The 18508-nt window shown below is 44.7% G+C and overlaps 1 protein-coding gene and 1 pseudogene across 1 annotated transcript in view; both read left to right on the plus strand.

The window, feature by feature from the left end:
- The window catches only part of LOC124802915, a 647078-nt gene that overhangs the window by 386508 nt on the left and 242062 nt on the right, over positions 1-18508 (plus strand). The window contains exon 3 of the mRNA XM_047263984.1: positions 3466-3695. Within this exon, the coding sequence (XP_047119940.1) occupies positions 3466-3695 (230 nt within the window). The remainder of the gene's footprint in view (positions 1-3465; positions 3696-18508) is intronic.
- Positions 15888-16005, plus strand: LOC124803600 (annotated as a pseudogene).

Raw genomic sequence — 18508 nt, forward strand, 5'->3', positions numbered from 1 at the left:
TATAGGACTCAACTGCTGAGGTCATAAGTCCCCGAGAACTTAGAACTAGTTAAACCTAACTAACCTAAGGACATCACAAACATCCATGCCCGAGGCAGGATTCGAACCTGCGACCATAGCGGTCTTGTGGCTCCAGACTGCAGCGCCTTTAACCGCACGGCCACTTCGGCCGGCTGTTGTTTATCCCAACCTATGTGCTTCCTACACCAACGAACGAAGCAGTGTACATGGCTGCGACTGTTACACCGTCAGTTGCAGAAAAGTTGTGCAGTCTGCGTAGGTACACCAGTAAGTTGGGCTACTTTCATCATGGTGTGGGCATGAACACGTCCACACACCGTAGCTCATTTCTGCAATTGTGTCGCATCGATGTCATCCCGTCTTACTATACTAATTCTATACAAGCAAATGACACGAACCACCTCACCGCCATGACTTGCATAGCGGTAGATAGTCACGTGACTACCTGCCAACAGTTATGCACCATCTACAGTCCTGCAAAGCGGCCAGTGTGCCTTTTTAGGGGGGTCTTCTATTGTGTCCGCCGAGATTACAAGTTGTCAACTGCAGTGATTTTTGTTATGGATGTTCAGGTTGGCAGAATGAATTCCACAAGCTAGCCAATCAGAGTAATGTGGATCGCAGATAATAATCATTCTCTTTGGGATGAGACAGTGATTTGAATGTTTCTTAGGTGATGAACTTGTGATGGTCAGACATTCAGTTTTACACACTTCTGCTTGACTGTGATTGAGATTTTTTTCTCAGAAATTTTGCTGGATCACCGTCCGTGGTGGAAAACGCGGTTGCATGTAACAGGAGAAATGACTAAGGGTGCCGATGGCATGGGTTGTGTTACTCGCAAACCGATATGCACAACATACAGCACTGCATGTCACATTTGAGATGTGCTGGAAACTACGTCGAGCTGACAATGGAGATCGTGCCGCACAGTAGCTGAGAACCTCTGTCTCAGACTTAGTGTATGTAAATATTTGATTATATACTGATATTGTATTCAGTGTGTGGTAAATGGGCTCCCACTAGCAAATAATGAAAATCACAAGGTTATTCAACAACTGTCATGTTCACGTGTTACCAGCGGAATCCTACTTAGCACTACGCACGAAGCATGAGGAAGTTCATCTGCAATTGTATATGCACATGTAGACGCGCGTTTAATGTCCATACATATTCGTGCAAATATTAACTTGGATCTCCTGGGGTCTTCTCGACTCTGAGAGAGCTAATGCAAAATTCAGCATATTCGACCCTGAATCGGATACAAGCACTTCTCTGTCCGCTCTAAGACGTCAAAGATTATGTACGGTGCGTGTACACAGTTCGTCTAGTAGTGGATAACAGCTGACAAAAATTGTGTTGTAATTAAAAGAAAGTTCAAAGCAGATATCATTGTCTTTCACGTGAAATGCTTAAGCGACTGAAAGCCTTTAAATGGTTAAGCGATTGAAAGTCCTATCTGTCATCCAGCTAATCGCGGGCTTTGCGACTTCACCACCAGCTGATATATCTAAAGCAGTATATTGATTACATGGTGAAGACACATTTTACAAATTGTATTCATGAGAATAGTATAACAGGTTCCCAGTAGGCCTACTTTTATAGTAATTTCAGTGACAATTCTGTCCGTATACATACTCTTTTCTACAGTGCTACAAATTAATGTAAGTTGGCGCCATGAATTCTACAGATGATATTTTACACATTAACCAACATCGATAATGCTAAAGTTGAAGTCCATATGTCCCTGGTTTTTCACATAACATCGTATTCCGTAGAATAGCAGCATGCAGCGCTCGGCTCTCGCAGTAACGTTACGAGATGTTGTTTGTTGTTGTGGTCTTCAGTCCAGAGATTGGTTTGACGCAGCACTCCATGCTTCTCTCACCTGTGCAAGCTTCTTCAAGTGCCTACTGCGACCTACATGCTTCTGAATCTGCTTATGGAGCCGCACGCCAGCGCCGAATACCCCATATACTACACTACTGGCTATTAAAATTGCTACACCAAGAAGAAATGCAGGTGATAAACGGGTATTAATTGGACAAATATGTTATACTAGAACTGACATGTGATTACATTTTCACGGAATTTGGGTGCATAGATCCTGAGAAATCAGTACCCAGAACAACCACCTCTGGCCGTAATAACGGCCTTGATTCGCCTGGACATTGAGTGAGAAAGAGCTTGGACGGCGTATACAGGTACAGTTGCCCATGTAGCTTCAATACGATACCACAGTTCATCAAGAGTTGTGACGCGTATTGTGACGAGCCAGTTGCTCGGCCACCATTGACCAGACGTTTTCAATTGGTGAGAGATCTGGAGAATGTGCTGGCCAGGGCAGCAGTCGAACATTTTGTGTATTCAGAAAGACCCGTACAGGACCTGCAACATGCGGTCGTGCATTATCCTGCTGAAATGTAGAGTTTCGTAGGGATCGAATGAAGGGTAGAGCCACGGGTCGTAACACATCTGAAATGTAACGTCCACTGTTCAACGTGCCATCAATGCGAACAAGAGGTGACCGAGACGTGTAACCAATGGCAGCCGATACCATCACGCCGCATGATACGCCGGTATGACGATGACGAATACACGCTTCCAATGAGCGTTCACCGCTATGTCGCCAAACACGGATGCGACCATCATGATGCTGTAAACAGAACCTGGATTCATCCGAAAAAATGACGTTTTGCCATTCGTGCACCGATGTTCGTCGTTGAGTACACCATCGGAGGCCCTCCTGTCTGTGATGCGGCGTCAAGGTTAACCGCAGCCACGGTCTCCGAGCTGATAGTCCATGCTGCTGCAAACGTCGTCGAACTGTTCCTGCACATGGTTGTTGTCTTAAACGTCCCCATCTGTTGACTCAGGGATCGAGACGTGGCTGCACGATCCGTTACAGCCATGCGGATAAGATGCCTGTCATCTCGAGTGCTAGTGATACGAGGCCGTTGGGATCCAGCACGGCGTTCCGTATTACCCTCCTGAACCCACCGATTCCATATTTTGCTAACAGTCATTGGATCTCGAGCAACGCGAGCAGCAGTGTCGCGATACGATAAACCGCAATCGCGATAGGCTACAATCCGACCTTTATCAAAGTCGGAAACGGTATGATACGCATTTCTCCTCCTTCCACGAGGCATCACAACAACGTTTCACCAGGCAACGCCGGTCAACTGCTGTTTGTGTATGAGAAATCGCTTGGATACTTTCCTGATGGCAGCACGTTGTAGGTGTCGCAGCCGGCCCCAACGTGTGAATGCTCTGAAAAGCTAATCATTTGCATATGACAGCATCTTCTTCCTGTCGGTTAAATTTCGCGTCTGCAGCACGTCATCTTCGTGGTGCAGCAATTTTAATGGGCAGTAATGTATATTTGGTGCGCCCCACAGTGCGCGTGTCAGGCGTGTGACGTGGCTCGGCGCTGTGTTGCAGACGAGGTCCAGCTGGCGGTGGAGAACGCGCTGCGGGTGAACCGCGAGCACGAGTGCCGCGTGCCGGCGGCGCGGCTGGTGCGCGTCAAGGACGAGTACCCGCACCCCAACAAGCGCTACATCCCGCACTGCGCCACGCTGCACCGCTGCGGGGACGACGCGGGCTGCTGCCACTCCGACACGCTCACCTGCGTCGCCGCCAAGGCGCACCCCGTCACCCTCTACTTCTACGTGAGTACCGCGGCCTGCTCGTCGAGCACTCGCCCCGCCTTCTGGATGGCCAACCCGTGACGCCAGCGGATTAGCGGGCAACAAGTCTCGAGTAGAACTTGCCCCCCTTCTAACAGCCGTGTACCGCAAGTCTCTAGAGGAACGGAAGGTTCCAAATGATTGGAAAAGAGCACAGGTAGTCCCAGTCTTCAAGAAGGGTCGTCGAGCAGATGCGCAAAACTATAGACCTATATCTCTGACGTCGACCTGTTGTAGAATTTTAGAACATGTTTTTTGCTCGCGTATCATGTCGTTTTTGGAAACCCAGAATCTACCCTGTAGGAGTCAACATGGATTCCGGCAACACGAGACCCAGAAAATATTAGACACAGGCTCCCAGGTAGATGCTATTTTTCTTGACTTCCGGAAGGCGTTCGATACAGTTCCGCACTGTCGCCTGATAAACTAAGTAAGAGCCTACGGAATATCAGACCAGCTGTGTGGCTGGATTGAAGAGTTTTTAGCAAACAGAACACAGCATGTTGTTCTCATTGGAGAGACGTCTAGAGACGTTAATGTAACCTCTGGCGTGCCACAGGGGAATGCTATGGGACCATTGCTTTTCACAATATACATAAATGACTTAGTAGATAGTGTCCGAAGTTCCGTGCGGCTTTTCGCGGATGATGCTGTAGTATACAGAGAAGTTGCAGCATTAGAAAATTGCAGCGAAAAGCAGGAAGATCTGCAGCGGATAGCCACTTGGTGCAGGGAGTGGCAACTGACCCTTAACATAGACAAATGTAATGTATTGCGAATACATAGAAAGAAGGATCCTTTATTGTATGATTATACGATAGCGGAACAAACACTGGTAGCAGTTACTTCTGTAAAATATCTGGGAGTATGCGTGCGGGACGATTTGAAGTGGAATGATCATATAAAATTAATTGTTGGTAAGGCGGTTACCAGCTTGAGATTCATTGGCAGAGTCCTTAGAAAATGTAGTCCATCAACAAAGGAGATGGCTTACAAAACACTCGTTCGACCTATACTTGAGTATTGCTCATCAGTGTGGGATCCGTACCAGATCGGGTTGACGGAGGGGAGAGAGAAGATCCAAAGAAGAGCGGCGCGTTTCGTCACAGGGTTATTTGGTAACCGTGATAGCGTTACGGAGATGTTTAGCAAACTCAAGTGGCAGACTCCGCAAGAGAGGCGCTCTGCATCGCGGTGTTGCTTGCTGTCCAGGTTTCGAGAGGGTGCGTTTTTGGATGATGTATCGAATATATTGCTTCCCCCTACTTATACCTCCCGAGGAGATCACGAATGTAAAATTAGAGAGTTTCGAGCGCGCACGGAGGCTTTCCGACAGTTGTTCTTCCCGCGAACCATACGCGACTGGAACAGAAAAGCGAGGTAATGACAGTGGCACGTAAAGTACCCTCCGCCACACACCGTTGGGAGGCTTGCGGAGTATAAATGTAGATGTAGATGTAGATGTACCGCATAGAGACCACATGTAGTCCTCGCGGTACCACCGTGACGGAATTTTTCCTTGCTGGAAGGAATCGAAGTATGTGTATCCAAGTGAGGACAATAGAGGGTCAAGTTGAAGAACAAGTAGAGCCTCTACCTTGTGATAGTTGACATAAACTGTGGTGTCACCGCCAGACACCACACTTGCTAAGTGGTAGCCTTTAAATCGGCCGCGGTCCGTTAGTATACGTCGGACCCGCGTGTCGCCATTATCTATGATTGCAGGCCGAGCGCCGCCACACGGCAGGCCTAGTCTAGAGAGATTCCCTAGCACTCGCCCCAGTTGTACAGCCGACTTCGCTAGCGATGGTTCACTGTCTACATACGGTCTCATTTGCAGAGACGACAGTTCAGCATAGCCTTCAGCTACGTCATTTGCTACGACCTAGCAAGGCGCCATATTCAGTTACTATAATAACTTCAAGAATGTATTCTGAACAGATAATATTGTGAATCATGTACCGTCAAGAGCGACGTTCATCATTAATGGATTAAAGTTAAGTATCAAACTAATTACGTCCGCTATCTGAATTCTTATTCCTTGTCATGTTCCAGACCTCACGTCAGTATAGTTCTTCCCTCCTCACGCCAGCCTGCGTGAGCTAAAACGCGTGCATTTCGGCCTCCACTTGTAACACGGTGTCGGCTCTTCTGCCAACACAATATTAACAATAATATTATCTTGGAACTCTTCCATTTGGTCCGTGTTTGGATAGAAAAACAGTAATATCACAAATTGAGTCCGCCTTGATGCATAACACCTTGTTATTCGTTTATTTCTTTATTATCCCAAACTAGTTTCGGCGACAAATATCACCATCATCAGTGGTTTTTTTAATTTTTTAAATCTAAAACTTGCAGAAAATGGTATGGTTGTACAAACACAGTAAAACATTATTAAATTTTTGCAAATCGTCTTTTGAAATATAGTTTTATATTGATACTTTCATACTACCTTATTTATTGTATGCTACAGCATGTTTTAAGCAATTATTGACGCTGTTTGTGACATATTTTCTGTGCTCTTTTTTCCATAGCCTTTCTCGCCACTTGCGATACGCCTCTCGCGACACACGCGAACAGCAAGATGGCGAAATATTCTAGAACAGAAACAAAGTTTTGTTTTTCTGTGTAAAAAACAGCCATACATCATCCAACGAACGTGAGTACACGAATAGCTAAGCAACAGCTAAATACACACCAAAATAACTGGTTTCCACAACACTACCACAACACCAAGTATATACTGCTGACATACGAAGTTCACCTTTGAGTATTTGTTTACTAACAGCTGCTCACACGGTTGCAAAAAAAAAAAAAAAAAAAAAAAAATTGTTCAAATGGCTCTGAGCACTATGGGACTTAACTGCTGTTGTCATCAGTCCCCTAGAACTTAGAACTACTTAAACCTAACTAACCTAAGGACATCACACACATCCATGCCCGAGGCAGGATTCGAACCTGCGACCGGTGCGGTCGCGCGGTTCCGGACTGTAGCGCCTAGAACCGCTCGGCCACTACGGCCGGCTCACATGGTTGCAGATGACATGATGTTCGCTAAGTAAAAAGACGGCAACAGAAAAAAAGAGCACAGAAAATATGCCACAAACAGCGTCAATAATTGCTTAAAAGATGCTGCAGCATACAATAAATAAGGTAGCATGAAAGTATCAATATAAAACCATATTTCAAAAGACGATTTGTAAAAATGTAATAATGTTTTACTGTGTTTGCACAACCATACCATTTTCTGCATGTTTTAGATTTAAAAAAATAAAATAAAAAAACACACTGATGATGGTGATATTTGTCACCGAAACTAGTTTGGGATGTTAAAGAAATAATCGAATAACAAGGTGTTTTCCATCAAGGTGGACTCAATATGTGATATTACTGTTTGACATTTGACATCAACAGTTGGGAGAGTTCTGTAACAACCACATGCCATTCATGCTGATGCTGGGTGTGTGTGTGTGTGGGAGGGGGGGGGGGGGGCAGGGGGGTGCATGGGACAGCGGTCTGTCAGTACGGCCCTGTCGTAGGGATGATTGGAGAGTAACATACACGGTGGTTTTTCCACCATATAGAAACTCTGGGGATTGATCGATAGGAGGATACGAAACAATAAAGGTCTAATGAACTGATGTCCAGATATGAATGGTTTCCACGCTAGAGATCATTTATTCAGTCATACATTGTTACAGACATTGTGGTCTAATACGCGCTGTACCATGCAGCATTTACAGTATGCTCCCTCCTAGAGGGCGATACTGTTCCTCATACATCATGCCCTAGCGCCCCCACCTGCCATGTAGGTGGTAATGTTGTGTCCGATTCTCTCGCTGATTTACCTTGTAGTGGGTGTGGTTCAGCGACCAGGCAGTTGGGCAGCCAATACAGGGTAAGTCAGACGACCGTGTGTATGCAGAACCCCCTTAGTATGGTGACATCAGTTCATCAGCATCGGCACAGTCGGGATGTGATACAGCGACCAGGCAGTTGGTCCGCCAATGTAGTGTGAGCCAGACTACTGTGTGTATGCAGAACCCCCATATATCAGTTCATCAGCATCGGTGCAGCCGGAATTTCTGCGCCGGGGTAATTGGCGACCGTTTTTTGCGACCAGTCTTCCTTCCACGTCGCCTAACAGGCCGGAACTGTCGTCGTTTCTTGCGGGTGACTTTAACTCCCCTTCTGGAGGAAGTGCCACTGACGATTCGAAGAGTTATGCGGCTGCCACATGTTGGTGCTCCAGACTTCTTCGCTGTTAACGTACGGAAGCATCTCAATCGTGACTTCCTTCGTCGACGGATCGGTCGAGGGCGTTCAGCTGCGTGACCTGCTCCTTCACCGGATCTCAAACATTGTGGTTTCTGGCTATGGGGCCATCTCAGAAGTATCGTGCATGCAGAGCCCATTCCAGATGTGGAGACAATGGAGCAGCGTATACATGCTGCCTTTGACGCTGTTCGGATGCAGCCTGGCTGATATGAACGAGTGACACAGTACCTGCTACCCTGTGTACATGCGTGTGTCGAGGCACATGGAACCATTTTCAACACATACTGCAACTGTAACACCATGCTACAGCCCGTACTAGACTCCATTCTCTATAAAAATATGTGTTTCAATAAATGGTCTCTAGCTTGGAAACGAAGCATTTCCAGACGTAAGTTCATTAGAGCTTTTTTGTTCCGTATCTTCTCATAGATCAATCAAAAAATGGTTCAAATGGCTCTAAACACTACGGGACTTAACATCTGAGGTCTTCAGTCCCCTAGACTTAGAACTAATTGAACCTTACATAAGGACATCACACACATCCATGCCCGAGGCAGGATTCGAACCTGCGACCGCAGCAGAAGCGCGGTTACGGACTGAAGCGCCTAGAACCACTCGGCCACAGAAGCCGGCCATAGATCAATCGCTACAGTTTGTACACAGCCGAAAAAATCACCCTTTATTTATTGTAACTGGATTGTGGAAGGCTGAAGAACATTGGGAACACTTAATAATATGAAACGACTGAAAAATGACTGACTTCGCTCTAGGAAGTCCGCCAGCAGAATAACGCTCATGAAGGAACAATCAGGATTATAATGTTACTCTGATAGCCTTTTGGTTGAAGGTTTTCCACCTAATGACGAACAACTGACGTACACTGAAGGAATTCTCTCTTCTAGCAGCACCGCATTAGATCAAAATATATCGTTTCAGACAGACGTAAGAAAACTAACCACCCTCATATTTGTGTGTGTGTGTGTGTGTGTGTGTGTGTGAGTGTGTGAGGTGCGAGGTGTGAGGTGTGGCCAGGTTTGGCAGAATATTGTTACAGAACATATACCTGCTCCATCCAAAGATGGTAGCTAGCACCTCGAACTATTACAATTAAAGCCCTGACACGCAAACCTCCAGATTGAGGCTGCTGTAACCTGAGCTGAACTGTCCGCCATGTTTTCCCCAAGGTACAGGATATTAATAGTCATAATTGTTTACATACGAGTCACGATACGAGTGGAGATTTCTTGTTAAATGTATTTAAGAATTCGTCGTAAATATCGGTGGCTGTTCAGCTGTGAACTGCACTAACTATTGCAAAAGTGGTTTTCACATGTTTAAACTTTCTAGTGACCCTGAATGAAGAAAAAGATGGGCCATAGACTGCCAGAGAGACAATTGGCAACGACCAGGCGCTCAGTTGTGTTTTGGAAACATAAGCTAATAAAAGTAGTTACAAACAGTTGTATGCAATTGCGTTTCTTCCGAGTCGAAAACTGTACTGAAGCAGTTGGTCTCAAAATTTTTAGATTCTTGAGATATTTTCGCAATTGGAAAAGTGGTGAGGAATATTTTTTGTGTATTTATACGTCTTATCATAAACATACATACACAAACTGAATAACCCTTAACCCCGTTTCTTATATAGGCACGGTGGAAAGAGTGATTATTCAGATATTTTTGTATGAGATTGGTCATTGTGAGGGTACCTGCACAAGTAACATAACCTTCAAAGCATAAAGTTTTTAGCACAACTCAACAAGCGACAAACCTATCAAGAAATACACAGAATGAGTACTGGTTAAATGATAGATGAAACCATTAACAAAAATTCTTATCACTGTAGAATGTAACTATACTTTCCCCCACCTCTGTACAACAAAAATGCGGCATTTCTTAAAATACATCCTTTTGAATAAAAAATAAACATCTCTTTTACAAGTGGCTGTATAAAGGCAAAACTAATAAACAGCCACAGGTTACTACTGCGTAACACCCATATTTGAAGAGATTGGTACCGAGTTCGTAACTCATTACATTTAATATTTAGAAACTATCACGCAAGTTCCGAGCCTACATTTCTATAGCTGTGTAATATTACATTTAAATTTTTCTGTTGTATGAAAACGGCATTCTAAATACATCTATAAACATCAATTACTGTTTGGTTCACTTCATACATGCAATGTCAAATATTTTATAGGAATACTGTAAAAAGTTGCGTGGATAGGTTAACCACCCACAAGGTAAACACTGCTGAAGCCTCAGAGATCGGGGAAAACATGGCGGACGATTCAGCCTTATATACGACCTCTGGTACAGATGTCAGACAGTCAGATCAGTACCAAGTGTTGTACATCAATCGAGTATCATTCGACACTGATATAGTTTGTGCTATGCGCAATCGTCCAGGAAAATCTGCGTAAATGGTAAATAGTAAATACCATATGATCTACAGAGCACAGGAAGAGCGTAACTGTGAGCGACTCTCGTGTGGCACTCCCTTCGGGAATTCGGTAGTGCGTTAGTTCTTCGTACCAAGGCTCCCCGATTTGAGCCGTGATCACGCCAGTTTTTGTAGTTATGTAGTACAATATGTTCCTGATGTCAAAGGACTGTTCGGAGTTTACAGATTACATCCAGCAGTTATTATTGTTACTATTATTACTGTTACCCCTTTCGCACGCGCGATGCAAATGTTTCTCTGTTCTTCTGTTCCGATTGTTCGTATTTATTCTGCGAAGCTACAAATGTGCTCAATAAGTTTGCTACGTTCAAATAAACGAAACGAAAGCGGACTGCCCATAGAAAACTGCTGTTAACTCCGAGCAGTCCTTTCACATGTCAGGAACATATTATCCCATATAACAGTTTCACACTTAGTACAGTAGAGACATTGGCAAAAGCACGGCTCGAAACCGGGACCCTTGATACGACAAACCAGAGCTCTACGAATTTCCCGAGGTGAGCTGTACATGACAGACGCCCACAGTTATGCTCTTCCGGTGCTCCGTAGGTCAGCTGTTTACTTATTACTTACTGTTTACGCACGTTCTCCTGGGCGACAAGATGTAGGACAAACTATATTGGAGTTCTGGTTGACGCTCTGTCGATATACAACGTTTGGTACAGATCTGACTGTCTGACCTCTGGAGGTGTGGGTGTGAGCGCGACGTAATGCAATGGCGTCAGGACGCTCTGGGCGTTTCATGGGCTCTGAGTAATTCTTTGAAAATACCCTGAATCGCTCTGTGGTCACCTTGCAATTCTTCTTCCAAAAATTCCGCTTTGAAACATCTTGATGCACCTTAGTTATCTAGCATCCATGAGGAGCTTACGAATGAGTGAGAAAAAAAGGAATTAATTGATGCCTGCAGACAGCTCGCGATGAACTCCGCTCCCGAACCACCAAATGGATCGCTGAACGTGTAACTGCTCTGAGGCTGTCTCCATCAACACTATCTTAGTTTCCCCAGACCGTGTGAAATGGCCTGAAACGCCATGCCCTACGCTTCCGTAAACTTCAGTAATGGGGCACTGTGCGCCGCCATGTCTGCCCACCTTGCCTCTGATTCTGATGATCTGATTTTTTTTCTGTTTGTACTACCATAATCTTCCGACAGAGCGCCATCGCATTAGCGTGAGGTTGCAAACTCTGTTCATGTTATTGGTGAATAGCTGGAAGAGTTTATTGCAGGCAAATACTCGCACAAATATTCTACAACCCGTGAGTACTTCTTTTAACGTAAGACTGCGTCAAAACATGCTGAGAGCCAACATTTGCACGAATTTCCTAAAGAAAGACAAACCGACGTTTACAGCATTTTTAGATTTAGAGATAGCTTTTGACAGTGTGGACAGCGATACACTATTTGAAATTCCGAGGGCAGCAGGGATAAAATACAGGGAGCGAAATATTGTTCAGAAATTGTACAGAAACCGGAATAAAGATATGAGAGTCGAAGGACATGAATGGGAAGTCCTGAGAAGAGAGTGAAAAATGTTGTAGTCCATCTCCGATGTTATTCAATCTGTACACGGAGCAAGCAGTAAAGGAAACCAAGGAAAATTCGGAAAGAGAATTAAAATTGCGGCAGGAGAATAAAAATTTTTGAGGTTTTCTGATGAAACAGCAATAAGAAGGATAGTTAAAGGGAATTTATAGTACCCTCAAAATTAAGTTGTAAGATGAACGTCAGCAAATATAAAACACAGGTATTAGGATACATATGAATTAAATCAGTTGATGCTAAGTTAATAAGATTAGTAAACAAGATACTAAAAGCAGCACTACTTGGACAGCAAAACAACTGACGATAGCAAAAGCAGACAGGATATTCATTGTAGACCGGCCATACCAAGAAATAGAGAAATTTATTAACACTGAATATAAATTTAAATGTGAGGAATTCGTTTCTGAAGATATTTGTCTACAGTATAGTCTTGCACAGATGTAAAATGTGGACAGTACAGAGTTCAGACAAGAAAAGAATAGAAGATTTCAAAATGTGGTATTAAAGGAGATTGTTAAAGATTAAATGAGTAGGTGGAATAACTAAGGTGGGACTGAATTCAGATGGTGAGAACTTTTCGGTACAAGTTGACTGAGAGAAGTGAGCAGTTGATAGGACATTTCCTGAGGTATCATGGAAAGATCAGTTTTGTTCTGGAGGGAAGTGTGTGTGTGTGGGTGGGGGGGGGGGGGGGGGAGCGGGGGCAAAAATTGCAGAGAGAGAGAGACCAGTTTTAAAACAGCAGGAAAGTGGCATAAATTTCTTTTGAGGCAGCTGTGTGGAGACGAAGGGACGTGAACAGGGTAGAGTAGGGTTGTTAGCTGTAAAAAGCGGTCTTCGGACTGAAGACCACAACAACAGCCATGACCATATTGTTTAACTCGTCTAGCCTAGTGGAAGGAATAATAACAAACATGCTCTGAGCATGTTTTGCTGCACCCTTAGGCTAAGAACTATTCATGGGGTATTGAATATGGTAAGAAGAATCCGGTCAACCACGAATTATGTTATGCGAGTATTTGCCTGCAATAAACTTTATTGTTATAAGTAAGCTGTATGACAGAGTAAATGTTTCGTAGGTGTGTTTAGCTAAGGCAAGCAGATCCTATACAGACTTCACTCTAGAGTGTTACAAACGCACAAATACTTTACTAGTTTCGCATCTTTCAAAAACAATGCAAGATGTACCTTAAGCCCTTCTCCTTCGCCAGTGTCCTCACACACACACACACACACACACACACACACACACACACACACACACACACACACACATACACACTGCTTACATACGCACAAAGACGTCAGCAGTATTACAGAGAGCAAGCAGCACAGAGAATAATTTATGTAAAGTTGGCCTCGGATTGAGCCGTCGCTGTGGGTGACAAGCCCTGGGGCTTGTGTGCCCTCGACGGATATCTGGCATCTTTACGGTCGGCTCGGTACCTGATCAGCATGCCGAGGGACTGACGTCCGGCCAAACACACCATTAATTAGATCTTATCGCGCCAACTTCCTCCGCCAGACACCAATTTGTGAAGCGCCTCAGACCCGTTAACTGAAAACAGATTTTAGGAGCCGGCACGAGGAATGCGCGTGCTTTGCAGTGGTTTGTACGCCACTCCGATCGGAGGGTAAATACGTTTCCGGGCTTGTCGACCCGTCTTATCTGATTCTCTTTGTCTCGGGCCCTGTTAACACGGCAGAATGTTTCGGACTGCGTCTGTCCCGTCTGTCGGAAGAAAGTTGTAGACTTAATGAAATAATTACGTCCATGGATTTGCTGTAAGCATAAATTAAAGTCATTCGTAGGTTTTAGTTTTCTACGAGGGTTGCCCAGAAAGTAATGCACCGCACTTTTTGTTCAACAATTCTGTATTCATCACAACGAGAACCACACACACGAAAGAATGGTGTTTTATCTACACACTTTATTTTTCCACATAATCTGCATTCCGTTCTATGGCCTCCCACCAGCACGAAACAGGAGCGTTATGCCCGAAGGTACCAATGCTTGTCATGTTGGCGGAACCAGTGCTTCACTGTGTGAATCATCTCCTCATCGTCATCAAAAATGTCTTCCACGAATGGCATCCTTTAATGGCCCAAACAAGTTGAAGTCCATGGGGGCTAGGTTACGTGCGTCGGGTGTGACTGCCGTGGATTGTCCCCCCGACCGGTGCAATCGTGGGTCTCCGCCGAACTGCCTTCTGATGACCTCACCCTCTGTTGTCCAGCGACTGACTGTACGTCTGTCGACAGCAGACGCCCCATAGACTTTGCACAAGCGTTTGTGAATATTCCCCAAAGTTTCTTTCTCTGCAGTGAGAATTTCAGTGACGACACGTTGTTTGTAATGTACATCACCTACAGATGGCATTTTGAATCTGTCCAGCAGCTACGCTATCTGTCGCTAGTGACGGAAACTTGGCGCGCCCACTCAGAAGACTTCAAATAATACATACAGTAAGTAACGTTTCGCATTCGTAGCATTGTTTTCGGCTGAGAAAAAAAATGCGATGCATTACTTTCCGAGCAGCCCTCGTAGTAATTAGTTTCAAAGGTTTATTTGTAGCACTTCTGGAACATCAAATGCTGAAAACGTGAATCGTGACAGTAAAATCCTGATTTCACATACTCATTTACAGTCATTAATCTTTGAAGTGTCGGGAAGGGAGAAATAACACGGCCACACAATCACCTACAGAGCTACTGTACGTGGTGCAAGGGGCGTTTGGTATTGTTAGTATTGTTCCAGAGAAAGAAGCCAAGTACCGATCTCTGGTCGCTGCAGGGTCAGCATATCTCTCTAGCCCCAGTTCAATGTTATGACGTAATCTCCTAAACTATGTGCCGTACAATGGTATAATTTTGTAGGTACATTCAGCGCCATATGTGGATATTGTCTGCGAAATGTGTTACCAATAGACTCAGTAGCAAAGAAGTAATAAATTTAAACATCATGTATGAACATCAACAAAAGCAAAACGAGGATAAAAGAAGGACGTCGAGTTAAGTAGGGTGATGCTGAGGGAATTAGATTAGGAAATGAGACACTTAAAGTAGTAAAGGAGTTTTGCTATTTGAGGAGCAAAATAACTGATGATGGTCGAAGTAGAGAGGATATAAAATGTAGACTGGCAATGGCAAGGAAAGCGTTTCTGAAGAAGAAAAATTTGTTAACATCGAGTATAGATTTAAGTGTCAGGAAGTTGTTTCTGAAAGTATTTGTATGGAGTGTAGCCATGTATGGAAGTGAAACACGGACGATAAATAGTTTGGAGAAGAAAAGAATAGAAGCTTTCGAAATGTTGTGCTACAGAAGAGTGCTGAAGATTAGATAGGTAGATCACATAACTAATGAGGAGATAATGAATAGGATTCGGGAGAAGAGGAGTTTGTGGCAAAACTTGATTAGAAGAAGGGATCGGTTGGTAGGACATGTCCTGAGGCATCAAGGGATCACCAATTTAGTATTGGAGGGCACCGTGGAGGGTAAAAATCGTAGAGACCAAGAGATGAATACACTAAGCAGATTCAGTAGGATGTAGATTGCAGTTGGTACTGGGAGGTGAAGAAGTTTGCACAGGATTGAGTAGCATGGAGAGCTGCATCAAACCAGTCCCAGGACTGAAGACCACAACAACAACAACATGTATGATGGGCAGCATTCCACGCATCTCAGAGTTTATGACATCGTATCTCCTGAACTATCTGTTGTACAATGATGTACTTGCGCATTCATGTTCAGTGGTGTATGTGAATAATGTCTGGAAAAATCGTCGCGAATACAGTTAGTAGTAAAGAAGTAATAAAAACGTAATGCAAGATGCGGCAGTTCTACTGCATGAACAGCAAAAATCTTGTAAGCGATAAACTGTTTGCCAACGGCCTTGCCACAGCGGTAACACAGGTTCCCATTAGATCACCGAAGTTAAGCGCTGTTGGGCTGGGCTAGCACTTTCATGGGTGACCATCCGGTCTGCCGAGCGCTGTCGGCAAGCGGGGTACTGTCAGCCCTTGTGAGGCTAATTGAGGAACTGCTTGGTTGGAAAGTAGCGGCTCCGGTCACGAAAACTGACAACGGCCGGGAGAGTGGTGTGCTGACCACATGCCCCTCCGTATCCCCATCAAGTGGCGCCTTGGGCTGAAGATGACACGGCGGTAGGTCGGTGCCGTTGGGCCTTAATATCCTGTTCGAACGGAGTTTAATTCTGAGTATATTAGTCTACTGGATCCACCATGTCCGGTAGCTCGTTGCAGATTCAACGCATTTCGTTTGAGTTCCTGTCCCAATTATCTTTGCATGTGTATTACGCTGAAAACAGTACACAGCAATTCAAATGTCGTCGGTATCCGCTGCGTCTCCTGTTCCCATTCTGTCACGGTCCTCTTTAACTCGCGGCTCTCAAATTGGAACTCTATAACTCTCGGTTCTGCGTAGGGTTTTGTTCTACAACAGTGTTAGTTGTGCGTTAACTGTGGAGTTTAGTATAGTTGCTGGTAAAGAGCTGTTGGCAAGCAGTGTGCTCTCAGCCCTTGGGAGGCAAACTGTGGAGCAACTCCATTGAAAAGTAGCGGCTTCGGTCTCGTAAACTTACACGGTGTGCTGACTACATGCCCCTCTATATTTGCATCCAGTGACGCTTGTGGGCTGAGGATGACACGGCGGACGGTCGGTACCGTTGAGCCTTCATGGCCTGTTCGGGTGGAGTTTAGTTTCTTAGTTTTAGATAAGCTTTTTAAACGGTTCAAATGGCTCTAACCACTATGGGACTTAACTTCTGAGGTCATCAGTCGCCTAGAACTTAGAACTAATTAAACCTAACTAACCTAAGGACATCACACACATCCATGCCCGAATCAGGATTCGAACCTGCGACCGTAGCGGTCGCTCGGTTCCAGACTGTAGCGCCTAGAACCGCACGGCTTCTCCGGCCGGCTAAGCTTTTTACCTTTCGTCATTTTGTGAGGGTTGTCAGCGAGAAAAAGTTACCTAAATGTTTGAAATTACGTGTAAAGTTTGCTGGAAGACACTAAGTGCTCTCATTCTCAAATACTGGGTGAATAAAGTCTGGTGTTCGCGCGTCGTGAGCTACTCTTCCTTTACACTCCCACTTTTTGATAGGTACAACGATTCTTTCCGGACGGTAAGTCATATGTATACCAAGTCTGATAGAAGTTCATCAAACGATGTAGGAGCAGGTGTGGAAGATATACAGGGTGGTCCATTGATAATGACCGGGCCAAATATCTCACGAAATAAGCATCAAACGAAAAAACTACAAAGAACGAAACTCGTCTAGCTTGAAGGGGGAAACCAGATGGCGCTATGGTTGGCCCGCCAGATGGCGCTGCCATAGGTCAAACAGATATCAACTGCGTTTTTTTAAGTAGGAATCCCCATTTTTTTATCGCATATTCGTGTAGTACGTAAATAAATATGAATGCTTTAGTTGGGCCACTTTTTTCGCTTTGTGATAGATGGCGCTGTAATAGTGACAAACGTATAAGTATGTGGTATCACGTAACATTCCGCCAGCGCGGACGGTATTTGCTTCGTGATACATTACTCGTGTTAAAATGGACCGTTTACCCTTTTGCGGAAAAGGTCGATAACGAGTTGATGTATGGCTGTTGTGATCAAAATGCCCAACGGCCGTGTGCTATGTATGCTGCTCGGTATCCTGGACGACATCATCCAAGTGCCCGGACCGTTCGCCGGATAATTACATTATTTAAGGAAACAGGAAGTGTTCAGCCACGTGTGAAACGTCAACCACGACCTGCAACAAATGATAATGCCCAGGTAGGTGTTTTATCTGCTGTCGCGGCTAATCCGCACATCAGTAGCAGACAAACTGCGCTAGAATCGGGAATCTCAAAAACGTCGCTATTGAGAATGCTACATCAACATCGATTGCACCCGTACCATATTTCTATGCACCAGGAATTGCATGGTGACGACTTTGCACGTCGCGTACAGTTCTCCCACTGGGCACAAGAGCAATTACGGGACGATGAAAGATTGTTTGCACGCGTTCTGTTTATCAACGGAAGCGTCATTCACCAACAGCGGTAACGTAAACCGGCATAATATGCACTATTGGGCAACGGAAAATCCATATGCGGTTGAAGCGGCATTGAATAGCATATTTCATGACAGGTGGATTGGTCGTCGAAGCGCCATACTATGGCCCACACGTTCACCTTATCTGACGTACCCGGATTTCATTCTGTGGGGAAAGTTGAAGGATATTTGCTATCGTGATCCACCGACAACGCCTGACAACATGTGTCAGCGCATTGTCAATGCATGTGCGAACAATACAGAAGGCGAAATACTCGCTGTTGAGAGGAATGTCGTTACACGTATTGCCAAATGCATTGAGGTTGACGAACATCATTTTGAGCATTTATTGCATTAATGTGGTATTTACAGGTAATCACGCTGTAACAGCATGGCTTCTCAGAAATGATAAGCTCACAAAGGAACATATACCA

This window comes from Schistocerca piceifrons, chromosome 6 (genome assembly GCF_021461385.2).
Source record: "Schistocerca piceifrons isolate TAMUIC-IGC-003096 chromosome 6, iqSchPice1.1, whole genome shotgun sequence".
NCBI classification, from domain to species: Eukaryota; Metazoa; Arthropoda; class Insecta; order Orthoptera; family Acrididae; genus Schistocerca; species Schistocerca piceifrons.